The 16,718-nt window shown below is 41.0% G+C and overlaps 1 protein-coding gene across 1 annotated transcript in view; it reads right to left on the bottom strand.

Moving 5' to 3' along the window:
- The window catches only part of SLC6A2 (solute carrier family 6 member 2), a 698,054-nt gene that overhangs the window by 614,102 nt on the left and 67,234 nt on the right, over nt 1-16,718 (bottom strand). Inside the window, exon 3 of the mRNA XM_077458093.1 lies at nt 6,977-7,108. Within this exon, the coding sequence (XP_077314219.1) occupies nt 6,977-7,108 (132 nt within the window). The remainder of the gene's footprint in view (nt 1-6,976; nt 7,109-16,718) is intronic.

The raw sequence follows: 16,718 nt of genomic DNA, 5'->3' as shown, positions 1-16,718 counted from the left end.
GGGGATTTTTCTTATTTTTTTCTATTCATTTTTTTCTAAAATATTTTTTTTTCTTTTCTTTTCTTGGTTTGAATTGTCATTTTGTGCAATGCATATTTTGATGTATCTTCTTTTCTTTCCTCTTTTTCTACCTCTACTATCTGTCTCTCTATCACCTCCCTCCCTCCCCTCTCCTTCCATCATCCCTCCCAGCCCCTCCTCCCTCCCCTTCCCATCTCCCTTATACAGGGTCAGGGTCTGGTTGAATTCTCCTCATCTCAATCCCACAAGCGATACTCCAGCGGAACTGACATCTACTCCTATCTGCCAGGGGCTACTTCAAGGACGGGTATGCCTTATATACCCAGAACACACCATATCACGTTCTTCACATGACTGAACCCATGCAGTCGAAATCTAACCTCCGAATACTATCAAATAATGTCCAGGGCCTTAACTCACCAGTAAGAACAGTTTCCCGCCCAGAAGGCAGATGTAGTTATGCTGCAAGAGACGCACTTCCCTATATCATATAATCCCACTTTCATCCACAAAAACTTTACACAATTTTATTTAGCAAATGCACCCAATAAAACAAGAGGGGTAGCGATCTGCTTTGCCAACAAAGTACATTTTACACACTCCAAAACGATCAGAGACCCAGAAGGCCGCTATATTTTGGTATCTGGGACACTTGACGCAGTAACCTACACGTTTATTTCCTACTATGCTCCAAACTCCCACCAGGACTCCTTCTTTGCAAAGACCCTGACAGCGTTGAAACCTCATTTGGAGGGTACTGTGATCCTGGCGGGAGATTCAAACATTCCATTCGATCTTTCCTCAGACAAATCCAACCCCGCAAAACCAATGCACAAACGACCTCCTAAATGCAGCCTTCGTGTTGCGCAATCCATCCAATCAGCGGGTCTGATAGACATATGGAGGGAGATGAATCCCCGTTCCAGAGACTATACACACTACTCTGTCCCGCATAATATGCTAACTAGGATAGACCATATCTTTATACCTCCACGGTTAATTCCTATGGTCGAAGCCTCCAAAATTTATGACTCCTCTCTGTCCGATCACTCCATAGTCTCATTGACTCTCTGGGGGGGAGGTGGCGATAAGCGACCGTTTCAATGGCGACTTAACGAGTCACTTCTGAACAATCAGGCCCACTGCGCAGTACTAGACTCAGCCCTGACGGACTACTCCTCAGACAATAGCACAGACATAATTTCACCAGGCTCTCTTTGGGCGGCGCATAAGGCGGTCATGCGGGGCAGAATAATACAACTTTCCACCCGGCTTAAAAAAGAACACTCAGCAGATCTTATACGGCTCACAGAGGAGTTCTGTATGCTTAGTAAACGCCACAAATGAAACCCCACCCCGGATAGCCTGGCTGAACTCGACAGGGCACGAATTGCACTAAACCTTCTGCTCACCACCTCCGCAGAAAAGCATCTGCGCTGGACGGGAGCTCGCTTCTATTATCAAAAGGATATAATTGGCACCAAGCTTGCAAGCAAATTGAGCCCCCGGACTTGTACCTTGGTCTTCCCCAAAATCAGACAGTCTTCGGGCACCCTCACACAAAACCCTGTGGAGATTTTAAAATCATTTCACGACTATTATGAGAACCTCTACACCGAGACACCCCACACACATTCTAAAGCTAGGAACCAGTTCCTCCGGAAACCTTGATCTACCTTCCCTACAACAAATGCATAAGGAACTAATGGACGAGCCCTTCTCCTCTACCGAGATACTGGACGTGATAAAATCCCTGAAATCAGACTCAACCGTAATAAAATCCCTGAAATCAGACTCAGCCCCTGGCCCTAACGATTTTCCAGTTAGATATTACAAGACATTTGGAACATTGGCTCCCTATATGGCCAAATTCTTCAATTCCCTCCGGGATGGAGCCCCCCTTCCGAATGACTCCAACACAGCATTTATTTCGGTAATACCGAAACCTGGTAAAGACACTTGCGAAGTGGGACACTACAGGCCTATATCAACAACGATCTTAAAATTATGACCAAGATACTGGCAAACAGAATGTCCAGCTTTATACCCAGTTACATTCATAAGGATCAGGTGGTCTTCATCCCGGGGAGACAGGGACCTGACCAGGTGAGAAGGGCAATTGACCTAATATCCCTGTTGAATTCTCGATGGGACGGGGGCTCGGCACAAGAGGCCTTCTGCTATCATTGGATCTGCAGAAGGCATTCGATTCGGTATCGTGGCCGTACCTTTTCGAAGTTATCACTAAATGGGGGTTTGGGGCAAGTTTCCTAAAAATTCTGCACGCCCTCTACTCAACCCCGTCTGCTCAAGTACGTCTATTGGGTCATCTTTCAAAGCCACTGGCCATCCGTAGAGGCACAAGACAGGAATGACCTCTGCGCCCTTAATCTTTGCCATAGCAATAGAGACATTGGCCATAGCCATTAGAGCGGATATAAACATCAAAGGTGTTTGCTGCGGCTCAGAAGAGCATAAATGTGCTCTCTTTGCTGACGACATGCTAATATTTCTAACCTCACCACTCGTCTCCGCAGCCAATTTACTTACAATTTAGGTTTAGGGGGCAATCACTTTCACACAGGGCCATGATGGTTTGGATTTTTTTTCACCTTTAATAATAAACACCTTCATTTACAAATTGCATTTTGTGTTTACTTGTGTTGTCCTTGACTATTGTTTAAATTGGTTTGATGTTCCGAAACACTTAAGTGTGACAAACATGCAAAGGAACAGGAAATGAGGAAGGGGGCAAACACTTTTTCACACCACTGTATACCAAGTCCTCAAGGCCCGACTGGGTCTCCCTCGAGAGACAGGCAGTACCTAGCTATACATTAGATTATCTGTTATGGAGACCAGTAAAACGCAGACCTGCTATCTTGGCCCCCACACTATCCCACTCCCTGGCACTGTGTGATCAACTACAGAAAAATTAACGCTTGATATCCCCACTGAAACCTCTCACACACCTATTTCATAACCCCAATTTTCCTCCAGGAATGAACAACAGGCGTTTCACTGGTGGCTGAACAAAGGCCTTTTCATAATTGGACATTTCCTCTCACCTAACAGTCCCATTTCAGTAGGCCACTGCCTTGCCAAACTGGAAATGTCTACTTCGGAACAATTCAGACTTACACAGATTAGACACTTCCTTCATTCACTCGAAGCAGACAAACCAAACATTTACAAGGTAGCGATATACGAGCAATGGTGCACAAACTCGGGTCTCCGCAAAGGAGGAATCTCCCTCATCTATTCGTCCCTGGCAGAAAGAGAAGCCGGCATACGCCCGCTCTTAGGAAAGGGACTTGAATATACATCTGGATCCAGAGACGTGGTTCCAAGTCTTCAGGAGATCATCTAAAGGTATTCTTAACATTTCCTTAATCAAAGCTAACATTAAAATTCTAACCAAATGGTACTACGTCCCTGTGAGACTCTCCAAGATGTTCCCAAAGACTTCGCCCCTCTGTTTCAGAGGATGCGGTCATATAGGCACGATGCTCCATATCTGGTGGACATGCCCCCGAATGCGAAATTTTTGGAACAGATTTTTGCACCTAGTGCGAAAGGTCACAGGGGCTCCGTTTCCTCAGGACCCTTCGTATATTTTGCTGAACCGCAGATTACAACACACCCCTAAGCACACTCAACAACTAATTTTCTTCATCTGCTTGGGAGCCAAGATCACACTAGCAAAGGTCTGGAAAACCTCCAAGGTATACCTCCTGGCTGCCATGCACAAAATCTCCTGGATTATGGTTCAGGAACAAACAGTGGCAAAACTGCGGAATACCGTCCAACAATTTGAGATGACCTGGGAACCATGGGCCCAGTACATCAAAGTCCCACTCTATCCAGGGCACTTACAATCATAATGTCTACAAGGATGGAGCCACGACCCTGATCCCTGTATCCCCACCACCCTCCACACCTTCCCCCCTCCTATCCTACTCCCACTTTTTCCTTTCTCTTCTTACTATCATTGATCAGGATTTCTAACAATATGGTACTGGTTTGATAGACTCTTCACTCAAGAGTTCGCCTTACTTTAATCTTTGTTGAACTGACTGGAAATAGCTGGTGCTGGAAAGATTTACCAAAGAAGGCCTGGGAGCACCAGCGAATGTCCCACTGCCTCCCACCCGGGGGCCACAATTTCTGAATGCCCCCTGGGGGAGCAGAGGGAAGCAGGTGGGGGCCTCTTTAGTGGGAGTCCCTCGAGCTATCCCACCCCACAGTGTGAGCCCATAGGGGTGGAGTGGCGATCTCGGGGCTGCCGCGGGAGACACCACCGGGTTTATAGCAATATTTTCTAGCCTCCCACTCAGGCCTTCTTTCACACTGCTGCCAAAGGGTCGAGTTCCAACGTCACCGAGGCCTAGTTGTGACAGGCACCAAGACTAAGGCGAGCAAACCTCCCCCTAGCTATGCAAAGGAGGTCATCTCCATCTGTCTAGTCACTACTTGACCTGGGAAAATCTCGATGTGAATTTATGCCCTTTTTATGGTTTACCTCTCATGTCAAGTACAAATAGTTTAAGACAGGAATTGCCCCCCCCCCCCCTCTTCAATAATCTATATCTTTGAGGATTCAAGGGCCCAGTTACAGTCATGGTATAATATAGGTTGTTTTGTTAATGTTTTGCTAAGGTTTTAGATTCCCAAGCATACTTATTACTTAGTGGTTGTTTCCCTAAAGGAGATACACCTTCGAACACCTTGTCTCCCATGCACTACACCAGTCTTTCCAAGAATGGGCGTGCGAGATACTGTTTCATCTTGTTCTGACATGGTTACTGAATCCTGTTTAGATACTATCTTATACTGTCTCATGTGATTGTTCTTGGATTGTTGTACATGATACATGATGTATTTTCAAAACTCAATAAAAACTATTGAAAGAGAAATACATATTATGATTACCTGCACATGAGGGAGGCTTTACAGTTTACATCTGCATAGAGAGTGCTTTGCCACAGGAGAGGCTGAACTTGCGCGAATGGGCCAGATGAACCCGGCAAGGTGAGGGCAAAAATAGAAATTTGAAAATAGCTTTACAGCAATAACTGGCTGAGCATTTGAGGAACAGAAAGAGAAGGGGAGGTGACACATTTATATAGTATAACCGGTCCTGATTGGGTGTGGGGCAGAGTCTGTACCCCTACATGTATGCTTTAATGCTTTTGTCAGGAAAAACCTAATGTGAATAAATCACTAGGACCAGAGGGATTGCACCCTGCAATCCTCCAAAAAAACTCAGCTAGGTTATAGCCAGACCATTATTCCTAATTTTTAAGGAAACCTTACTGAATGGACTACTACTATAGTTTGGCAAAAATTTCAGACAATCTGCCTGTTTGTGTGTGTGTGTGTGTGTGTGTGTGTGTGTGTGTGTGTGTGTATATATATATATATATATATATATATGGATATATATACACACACAGTATCTTACAAAAGTGAATACACCCCTCACATTTTTGTAAATATTTTATTATATCTTTTCATGTGACAACACTGAAGAAATGACACTTTGCTACAATGCAAAGTAGTGAGTGTACAGCCTGTGTAACAGTGTAAATTTGCTGACCCCTCAAAATTACTCAACACACAGCCATTAATGTCTAAATCGCTGCCAACAAAAGTAAGTACACCCCTAAGTGAAAATTTCCAAATTGGGCCCAAAGTGTCAATATTTTGCGTGGCCACCATTATTTTCCAGCACTGCCTTAACCCTCTTGTGCATGGAGTTCAGCAGAACTTCACCGGTTGCAACTGGAATCCTCTCCCACTCCTCCTTGACGACATCACAGAGTTGGTGGATGTTAGAGACCTTGCACTCCTCCACTCATTAGGGTTTAGGTCTGGAGACATGCTTAGCCAGTCCGTCATCTTTACCCTCAGATTATTTAGCAAGGCAGTGGTCATCTTGGAGGTGTGTTTGGGGTCATTATTGCTGGAATACTGCCCTGGCATTGAAGGGAGGGGATCATGTTCTGCTTCAGTATGTCACAGTACATGTTGGCATTCATGGTTCCCTCAATGAACTGTAGCTCCCAGTGCCGACAGCACTCATGTAGCCCCAGACCATAACACTCCCACCACCATGCTTGACTATATGCAATCCACACTCGTCTTTGTACTGCTCACCTGGTTGCCACCGCACACGCTTGACACCATCTGAACCTAATAATTTATCATGGTCTCATCAGATATAGTTCCAGTGATCCATGTGCATAGTTTGTTTATCTTCAGCTTAAAACTATTTGCGGGCTTTCTTGTGCATCATCTTGAGAGTGAGAGCAATAACAGCAAATATCAATATAATATATTAATATTTGATCATGGCACCAGTTTTCCACATGGATGTGTAATTGGGCACATTTTTTACACGTTTTTTATTTAGGTGCAACTGTGCATTTAATTAAGGTTGATTTTAGCGCACTAACTGTTTACAATAATTGTTTATATTTTGTATTTATTTACACAGTGTGAGAGCACTTTTGACTTTAGTTGCAGCTTTTATCATTTAGCTATCTTTTTTAAGTATGTTTTTTTCAGAGTTTAAATTTTATCAGCGCTCTAATGCTTACTATTTAGTTTTTTTTTCAGTCAGGGGTGTACTCACTTTTGTTGCCAGCAGTTTAGACATTAATGGCTGTGTGTTGAGTTAATTTTGAGGATACAGGAAATTTACACTGTTATACAAGCTGTACACTCACTACTTTGCATTTTAGCAAAGTGTAATTTCTTCAGTGTTGTCACTTTAAAGGATATAATAAAATATTTACAAAAATGTGGGGTGTGTACTCACTTTTGTGAGATAATGTGTGTGTGTATATATATATATATATATATATATATATATATATATATATACATACATACACACACAAACGTCTATGCACAAATACAGTTTGTTAGTATGAAATACTAAAATGCTTGCCTTTGAAACAGGGACAAATCTTCCAGACTGTGGCTGCACCTTCTCTGTTGTATTGTCCAAGCGCTAATTCCATATAGAACAAAGGCATTCCAGCAATGATTAGGAATAGAGTGTATGGAATAAGAAAAGCACCTAGAAGAAAAATAATAAAATTGGAATGTTATGTCCTGGTACAATTTAAAAGAAAAAAAAACATAATGTCAGACATTGGATGTACCAAAATAACATGAACTGAATTTTACACTTAATAGATATGAAGGCCGCAAAAACTATTATAATACCAATTATAAAATATTTCAACATAAATAATGGTGCAAATGAACCATGTGAAAATAGCAATATGATAAAGTCAAAAGTGACAATCCCAACACCATAAAACATATATAATCTTCTGGTTTGATGTGTCTTCAAGTATATGCTTTACCACGATTGCTCGTGAGGTAGATGGCAACTCACCAAAGGTGTTTGCCAATTTTTTACGTTAGGTCAAATGCTTTAATTGAATGAAACCGGATAGTTCCTGGATAAACATCACTCCACTGTGGGACCCCCTCCGACAAAGGGCCGAGGATGTGGAAACAGACTCCACCAGGAAAGGAAATGATGTTGCCAGCACACCGGGATCTCCAAAAATGGGTCCATAACTTTAATCAGCAATCACATAGTTACAGCGGAAAGCAATGTTTCAGAGCCATGTAGGACCCCTTCATCAGTCATGTGACCTGGGACCACCAGAGACACAAAGAATATTGGCACAGTCACAAGTAAGTACAAGTTTTGATATACATTTTAACCCTTTTAATAAAACATACTACACCATAAGAGCTCTTCTTTGTGTCCCTTATGTAGTCTGCTGTGGTTCATTCAATTAAAGCACAATTTGACCTACCGTAAAAAGTGGTCAGATACCTTTGTTGATTTGCCATCTACCTCATGCGCACTCATGGTGAAGCATATACTTGAAGACACATCAAACCAGAAGATTATATATGTTGTATGCTGTTGGAATTGTCACTTTGAAATTTATCATTTTGCTATTTTCACATGGTTCATTCACAACATTAGTTATGTTGAAATATTTTATGTAAGATGTTTTGCAGCGCCAACACCTTTACGTTTGTTTATTCACTAATAAAGCTCATACCTTTTTAAAGGGGTAGCTACATGATTTAATATCACTCTAGTCGCTATTACCAGCCACAATTTTCTTTATATATAATATCAATAATAATATAATATTATTTTTTAAGGGAATACATTCCCATAAAATGAAACAATGTTTTAAAAGACTCTAATTATGGATTAGAACTGTGTTGGTATTGGTGGGAGTGGTAATAACAAAAGGTACAGCTAATGGCATATCAGTGTTGCATATTAGTGCCTACTCATCAGTGCCACCCCATCAGTATTCTTCAATGCCACCTCATCAGTGGAGTCTATCAGTGCCCATCAGTGCAGCCTCACAAGCCCACATCAGTGGAAGAGAAAAATTACTTGTTTACAAAATTTTCTGACAGAAACTAAGAAAAATTATTTTTGGTATATTTTCATTTTTTTTGGAAAAAATAAAAAACCCAGCGACAATTAAATATAACCAAAAGAAAGTTCTATTTGTGTGACGAAAATTATTAAAATGTAATTTGGATACAGTGTTGCATGACCGCGCAATTGTCATTCAAAGTGTGACATCCCTGAAAGCTGAAAAATGGCCTGGGCAGCAAGGCACACCATAAAAACCATTGATGCTGTGCAAAAAAATAAAGGAGAAGGAGGAGGTATTGGGCCCCAAAAATCTATACCAGATCCTTTGGGTGTGCCCCACAAGAAAAAGGATGGGATCCCTCTCAAAATCCATACCATACCAGCATGCAGTCTGGCTGGCTGTCCTCCATAGCAGTGCTCAGCTACCCATTTTGTTTTTTCCCCAAAAGCTAGTATATTGGCCTTGAAATAGGCCAGAAAATAATTATAAGATTCAGATCCTGTAGACTTCAATGTTATTTGCCATTTTTTATTGTTTTTAATTGTTTAACATTCAGCAAACCAAACTTTTATTTATCACTAATTTACATCACCAGTGGGTCTAGCAAAGGTTTATAGGTAAAGAGGATTTTTTTGGAGGAAATCTCATTCATCATCACTTTTACCATTAACATACAGCATCGCCTCATTCTGATTGTATGTGCATGAGTTTTATAGACCAAACTTTTTTTCTGTTTGCTTTCTCTGGCCTTGGCATTATAGTCACATTTAATTGTTTGCTTACTTTGATTTGTGAATTACAGTATGTAATTTACTCAGATTGAAATATTTGAGTGATTTACATGCTTCAATCTATGCAAATAGAATTAAATATTTCTTACTATATGTAGGTGTGCAATAAGTGTCATTAAATGGAAGTGCTTAAAATCAAAGTATGAGCAAGTCTTATGCCGCGTACACACGACCGTTTTTCCCGTCGGAATAAACTCCGAAGGTTTTTCCAACAGAGTTCCGATGGAGTTCCGCTGGGCAGTGAAACCTTAAGGTTCCACTGCCTGTTTCCCTTACTTAGAATGGTGGTGCCGGGACCCGATGCTATGAACGGATTGGCCGTGGGCAGACTAAATCGCAGGCACCCTGGACAGGTAAGTGTGCTTATTAAAAGTCAGCAGCTACAGTGTTTGTTGCTGCTGACTTTTACATATTTTTTTTTGCAGCTGAACCCCCGCTTCCTTTGCATTATTTCAGGATAATTCCATCCCAATAACCAAAACCCGATTAGAAAATGCCCGTCCGGAATTTGATTTATTTCTTATTCCCGAGCCACACTCAGGAATAAGGAATACTTACAGAATCGGCTGGAAAATCTCTAAACAGATCTAAACATACCTTCTATATGAAATCCAATAAAGCAGGCATCCTATTGGCAAGAGCAGTAAAATCATTTAATAAACCAACCAAACCAATAAACTATCAAATAATATATATACATGTAACCCTGTCAAAATTGAACATCAATTTTGTTCCCACTGAGATTCCTTATACACGGCAACTAACAATTTTTGCCCTAAGGCAGCTGACACCTTCTTTTCCCAAATAAATTTACCAAAGATATCTAGTGATCAAAAATGCCAACTCGATGAACCCATTTTAGCAGATGACGTAGCTAAAATAATAAAAGAGTTAAAAAAGAATAAGCGACTGGGGCCCAACGGATATCCTGCTTTATATTATCAAACCTTTTCAGAGACATCATCTCCTATATTGGCGGATGCCTTTAATACTTTATTAGAAGGCCACTCCTTCAGACAGGAATCGCTAACAGCAACCATCTGCATGATCCCAAAACCCCATTCTGATGACTCCTCTTTTACAAATTTTGGCCCTCTCTCCCTTCTGAACCTCAACATTAAAATCCTAGAATTTTTTTTAGCCAATTGTCTTAACCTCCTTGGCGGTATTCCCAAGCGTGGCTTGGGGTGTGATTTCAGTACCATTAGTGGTAACCCCGAGTCACAATCGGGATTGCTTCACTGGATCCAGGAAGAGGTTACTTACCTTGTCCACAGGATCCCGCAATGTACTCCTGCTATGTACAGATCCTTCGCTAGATCCTCTGAGTGTTCCGGCTTCCCTTGCCTGCAAGCGTCACGACGCAGGGGGGTGGAACCGGCAGCAGATTCATACTATACTTTCTGCATGGAAACTGCAGAATGAACACGGCATCAGAAAAGCGTGCCTCTACCTCAAAAGCGGTTTATGACGTGCTGGAAAACAGCGATACAGAATCACTTGCAGAATTGAGTGATAGCAACTCCTGGGGAAGTTCATCGTCAGACACAGAAAGTGATTCCTGCGACGATCCTGCGACTGACATAAGTGATGTGCAGACTTGGTGCTCTATCAACTGTGGTATGTATCACGTAGCGCCCCCCAAGATTCCCATTTACTGGGCACCTGGTATCAATGTGGATGTTGAAGGTGACAACCCCTTGGCATACCTCCAACTATTTTTGACAGGTGAGATTATTGAAAAAATTGTTACGGAGACAAACCGGTACCAGGAACAAGAAGCTGCCACACCTCAGAGGTTTTCAAAGAGCATAAAGTGGGAACCAGTGACCAAAGAGGACATCTGGAAATTGCTGGGCCTAATAATTCTTCAGGGAGTCATGGGGAAACCCCTGCAGAGGTGGTATTGGACAGCCAATAAATTACCAGCCACTCCATTCTTTGGCATGGTCATGTTGGAGTACAAATTTTTGCACTTTGAAAATAATGAAGCATTTGACGAAACTACTCATCCAGCCCCCAAACTCAAGAAGATGTGGGAGGTATCAGATGATTATGAAAAATTTCCAACAAAGCTATGTGCCAGATAGAGATATCAGCATAGACGAAAGTCTAATGGCCTACAAGGGAAGGCTCAGCTGGATACAATATATAGCACCAAAGTGGGCACAATTTGGCATAACATTTTTCATTCTAATGTAAATTGAGCACTGGTATTTGGAATTCTGTCCTATACACCGGGAAAAGGAACCATATTCAACCAAAAATACAGTCATTACGGAATGGCAACCTCTTCAGATCTTTCATTGATTGAGCCATTGCTGAATCAGGGCTATTGTGTAACTACAGACGCTTTTTACACATCTCCTCAACATTATGAGTTCCTTCTACAGAACAAAATGGATGCCTATGGAACTGTTAGGGCTAACCGGCATGACATGCCACCAACCTTTGGCAATAAGAAGCTCAAGACGGGAGAAATGGTTGCCTGGCAGAAAGGCAAAATGATGGCACTGTGATGGTGTGACAAAAAAGATGTGTGCCTAATGAGTACAATCCATAACAACTCTGCTGTCATGGTACATACAAAAGGTGGGAAAGACATCATGTAATCACAAGTGGTTATAGACTACAACAACACCATGAGAGGTGTTGATAGAGCCGACCAGGCAATGACATTTTATCCAGCCATGAGAAAGCAACAAAAAATATATTATAAGAAGATATTCAGGCATCTTCTTGAACAATGCCTATGGAATGCCTTCATTCTACTAAAAAAAGAGTCACAAGCCCGTGGTTCATGCTGAATTTGTTTGGAAAGTTGCAGAACGTATCTTTCTGGACCGCCAAACACCAATGGCTGCAAACAGAGCTGGATGCCGTGATCCTGGTGTTGTCAACCCAAAACGCCTATTTGTTACTTTATGGACCACATCCCACCAACTGAATAAAAGGCAGCACCCACAAGATGTGCGTAGTTTGTTGCTCAAAGTGTGATGACACTAGAAGGAAAATCAGGTACTATTGTCCTGATTGTGACGTTGGACGTTGTGTGCAGTCCCATGTTTCAAAATTGACCATACCTGGGATGTTTACTGAAGCAATATGACTAGTAATATTGCACCCTTGTTTGGTCAAAAAAAATGTCAGTGTTTTTGATTTGATTATATTATTGACTAAAATGTATTATTATTATATATTATTTGTTATTATTTATAGTTATTTATTATATTATAATTTAGGATTTTGTGTTTCAAACTTTATCATACCCGTGATGTCTACTAGACTCTGGTTTGGACAGATTAGTTATTCCTAAGAATTACAGACCTACAATATAAAATGCCAAATTTCCATGCAACATAGTTGTACCGCTTTCGGTACCTAAAATCCGACAAATTCATACATTGGTAAACATATGCATCATGATCAAGTAGGAGTTATGCCTACTCGCCAAACTAATGACAATATACGTCGAGCAGTCCTATTAGCCCATATCGCAAAAACTCGCCGCATTCCTTCTTGTTTTCTCTCCCTCAATATTAGGAAAGCCTTTGAATCCATTTCTTGGCCATACTTAAATTATTCCCTACAGAAATCGGGTTTTGGCCCACACTTCACACACTACAGAGATGTATCACTGCTTTATACGATAACCCCCAAGCTTACGTAAAATACCCTGGGTATAAATCACATTCCTTCAATATAGGGAGAGGCACACGTCAGAGTTGCCCTCTTTCCCCTCTTTTGTTTGTTCTATTAATTGAACCCATGCTTAACTAATTAGATCTGATACAACTATAACGGGTATAGAAATAAGGGGATATCAACACAAACTTTGTCTCTTTGCAGACGATATCCTACTATAGCTATCATGGGCAGCACAGTGGTGTAGTGGTTAGCACTCTCACCTAGCAGTAAAAAGGGTTTCTGGTTCATATCCCAACCATGACACTACCTGCCTGGAGTTTGCATTTTCTCTCTGTGCCTGCGTGGGTTTCCTCCAGGTACTCCGGTTTCCTCCCACACTCCAAAGACATGCCGGTAGGTCAATTGGCTTCTGTACAAAATTGGCCCTAGTATACGAATGGGGACCTTGGATTGTGGGCTCCTTGAGGGTAGGGACCGATGTGAGTGTTAATTTACAGGTATAGGGACAATTGTAGGCACTCACTCAGGTTGAACTAGATGGACTGGTGTCTTTATTCAACCTTAACAAACTATGCAACTATGCATCCCCACAAGTTTCAGGCCCCAATCTCTTACCTATTCTCAACAAGTTTGCTACCCTCTCTGGTCTCATAATTAATCATAAGAAATGCCTAGTTCAAAATATTTCTCTTACCAGAATAAAACTGGATCCTGCTAAAATAGCACTTCCTTTTACCTGGGCATATTTAGGGATTAATCTTACAGCCTCTATATCTGATCTTTTCTCAGCCAATTATCCGCAAACCCCGAAAAGGGCAACAAACTTGTTGAAACATTGGACTCATTTCCCACTATTGTGGTTGGGAAGAATTAGTGCAATAAAAATGAAAATTTTACCCAAACTTTTGAATACTACCGATAACAATCCCTGCTTACTATCTAAGATTAAATCAGAAAAAAACAACTTCATTTGTTTGGGGCCTTTCCGTATACCTTTGCACACCTTATATCTCTCTAAAACTAGTGGAGGCATTATTTTCCCTAACTTTGCATACTATTATAAAGCAGCGCATATTGCTAGCCTAGTCTAAATATCACGCACCGCATAAAATTCCTTTATGGTTAACAATCAAAGCCACGGAATGTGATTCTTTATCGATCTATAATTTACTTCTCTTTCCCCCAAAGATCGTCCCAAAATACGTAATCTCATTACTAAACACTTTATCTTCCTTTGAGATAAACTAAAATTTCAACATAATTTACAATCCTTACACAATCCTCTTCTCTCATTTTTTAAAAACCGGCCTTTTACCCTGCACGGGTCTCTTCCTCATCATCTAAAATTTGGACTTCTTTGAATGTTCTAAGATTTCACAAATGTGTTACTTCTAAGTCCTTTATCCCATTCCCAACTCTCTGCGAGTTATCTTCAAATCAAAAACTTCAAAAATACTAACACTAATAACCTTCTGACTCAATTTTCAGAATTTGAATCTGTGTGTAAAGATAACCCCTATATTAAAGGTCTAATCTCTTCCTTATACTTCCAAATTTTATCCAGTTCAGATTTACTTAAACCATCATGCACCCAGAAATGGGAGGCAGATCTTGGTCATACCCTTGACCTAGGAGATTGGTCTAAGATCTGTTGAGTAACCAAATCATCTTCCCCTAATGTTCTAGCATTGGAAACCAATTACAAGGTGTTGACCCATTGGTATCTGGTTCCCTCCAGAATAGCTAAGTATGTACCTACCTACTCTGCTTTCTGTTTCCATGGCTGTTCGGAATTGGCCACTTACCCACACACATGGTGGACCTGTCCTATAGTCTGGGCCTTTTGGAAAGAAATCTTTGAATTGGCTGCCAAAATGTGCGGATTGAAACTGCATCCTGACCCAAATATTGCATTACTTAATTTAAAACCGTTGTGCTTAACTCATATTCAATTTAAACTTTTTGTCCACCTACTTACTGCTGCTAAACAAACAGTTGCAAAAGCATGGAAATCCCCTTCATTGGTAATGATTGAGACAAAACAAAGGGTGCATAATTCCACGATCCATACTAAAATAGCAGCCATTGAAAGAGATCAGATCCCCAAATTCAAAAAAGCTATGGTACCCATGGATAAAATACCACCTCCCTTCAACTTTCGATGAAAATGTTCTCCAACCTTGGTAGCTGATCTACGAATAACCACTCTATATTTCATAATGGCTTTAGGACTAACCAAATGGACATTCCTTCCCTTGTCTATCTATCCTCCTTCTTTCTCTTTGCTCTCTATTTTTCACCTCCTATAACCTTTTTATAATTTCAAAGCTCTCGTTCTTGCAGAATTTTACTCTCTTCCCCAACGTATCTGCAGTATCTGCAAGTCTTTCTAATAGATTTACTATATTAGTTATATTTACAATTTTTTATTTTTATTTTTTTTATTTTATTTTTTTTGTACCAACATTCATGATCATATTTGGTTATACCATATAATCTATTTGCTTACATAATAACGAGCTTCATTTCTTTTGTCATTTTATACTCGTTATCTTACTTGTTATCACCTTGTATGAACTAAATAAAATCTTTTGAGAAGGAAATTGTCCACTCACCAGACATCCAAGACCCTCTTAAATGAATAAGTGGGTCCACAATATTTATTGCAATAGTAAAAGAGTGTGCACTCACATTAAAAATACAAATGGCAGCATTCAATATAGTTACTCCTACTACATGGATCCAAGCTGGCTACCACTGACCTTCCTATTCACTTGCTGGGCGTGTTCCACAGACTGGAAGTAATGTAGGTGGAAATAATGTCACAATGAACAGCAACATTGGTTGCTAAGAACAGGTCAGGCGGCCCACAAAGCTTTCTGTGTTGCTGACAGAAGTAGTGAGAAGAGGAGAGAGCTGGAAGGACGTGTCAACTGTGCTCTCTCCCTTCTACAGGAACGCAGGAATTAAAAGAGAAATGCTTTTTTGATCGGACTGTACAGGGTTTGATTACTTCTCCCATCTCCTCTCCAGACTGCTCATGTCACGGAAGGGGAATTGTGGGTTGGGACAGTAAAAAAAAAACCTACACAGTCAATCTGAGTGTTTTCTATCTCATCTCCTGTATACTGAGAGAAGGGATCAGAGCTGGAGGTTGGGAAGGTAGACATCTGACTGCACAAATTCAGCTATTATATATATATATACTATATATATGTATATATATAATATATATATATATATATATATATATATATATATATATATATATATATATATATATATATATATATATATATATATGGAGTGCACCCTCTAAGGTGGTACAAGAAAGGGATCCCCCACCCACAACTAAGCACACCACATCTTCACAAACACAGAGGGCCGGTGCTACCACTAGGCAATTCTGCCAGCAAAAAATTCCGCCAGCAAAAGTCAGATGGAGCATACACACGGTCGGAATTTCTGACCAAAAGCTCAAATCTGACTTTTGCTGGTGGAATTTCCATTCGTGTGTATGGGGCATTAGGGTTACAATGATGTCTCTATGTCCCAAAGGTTTTTTAATCACCCTATCGCATGGGCTTTATTTAAAGCGGGGTTCCACCCTAAAGTGGAACTTCCGCTCATTGGAACCCTCCCCCCTCCGGTGTCACACTTGGCACCTTTCAGGGGGGAGGGGGGGGTGCAGATACCTGTCTAGAGACAGTGCGGACCACTCCTAGTGCACTGCGCAACTCGCGCATGCGCAGTAGGGAACTGGGAAGTGAAGCCGCAATGCTTCACTTCCTGATTCCCTCACCTAGAATGGCGGCGGCAG

Source organism: Lithobates pipiens, unplaced genomic scaffold (assembly GCF_037356315.1).
Source record: "Lithobates pipiens isolate NorthernLeopardFrog02 unplaced genomic scaffold, aLitPip1_a1.2 Scaffold_10, whole genome shotgun sequence".
NCBI lineage: Eukaryota > Metazoa > Chordata > Amphibia > Anura > Ranidae > Lithobates > Lithobates pipiens.
The sequence above is the reverse complement of the archived record's forward strand: the minus strand, read 5'-3'. Positions and strand labels throughout refer to the sequence as shown.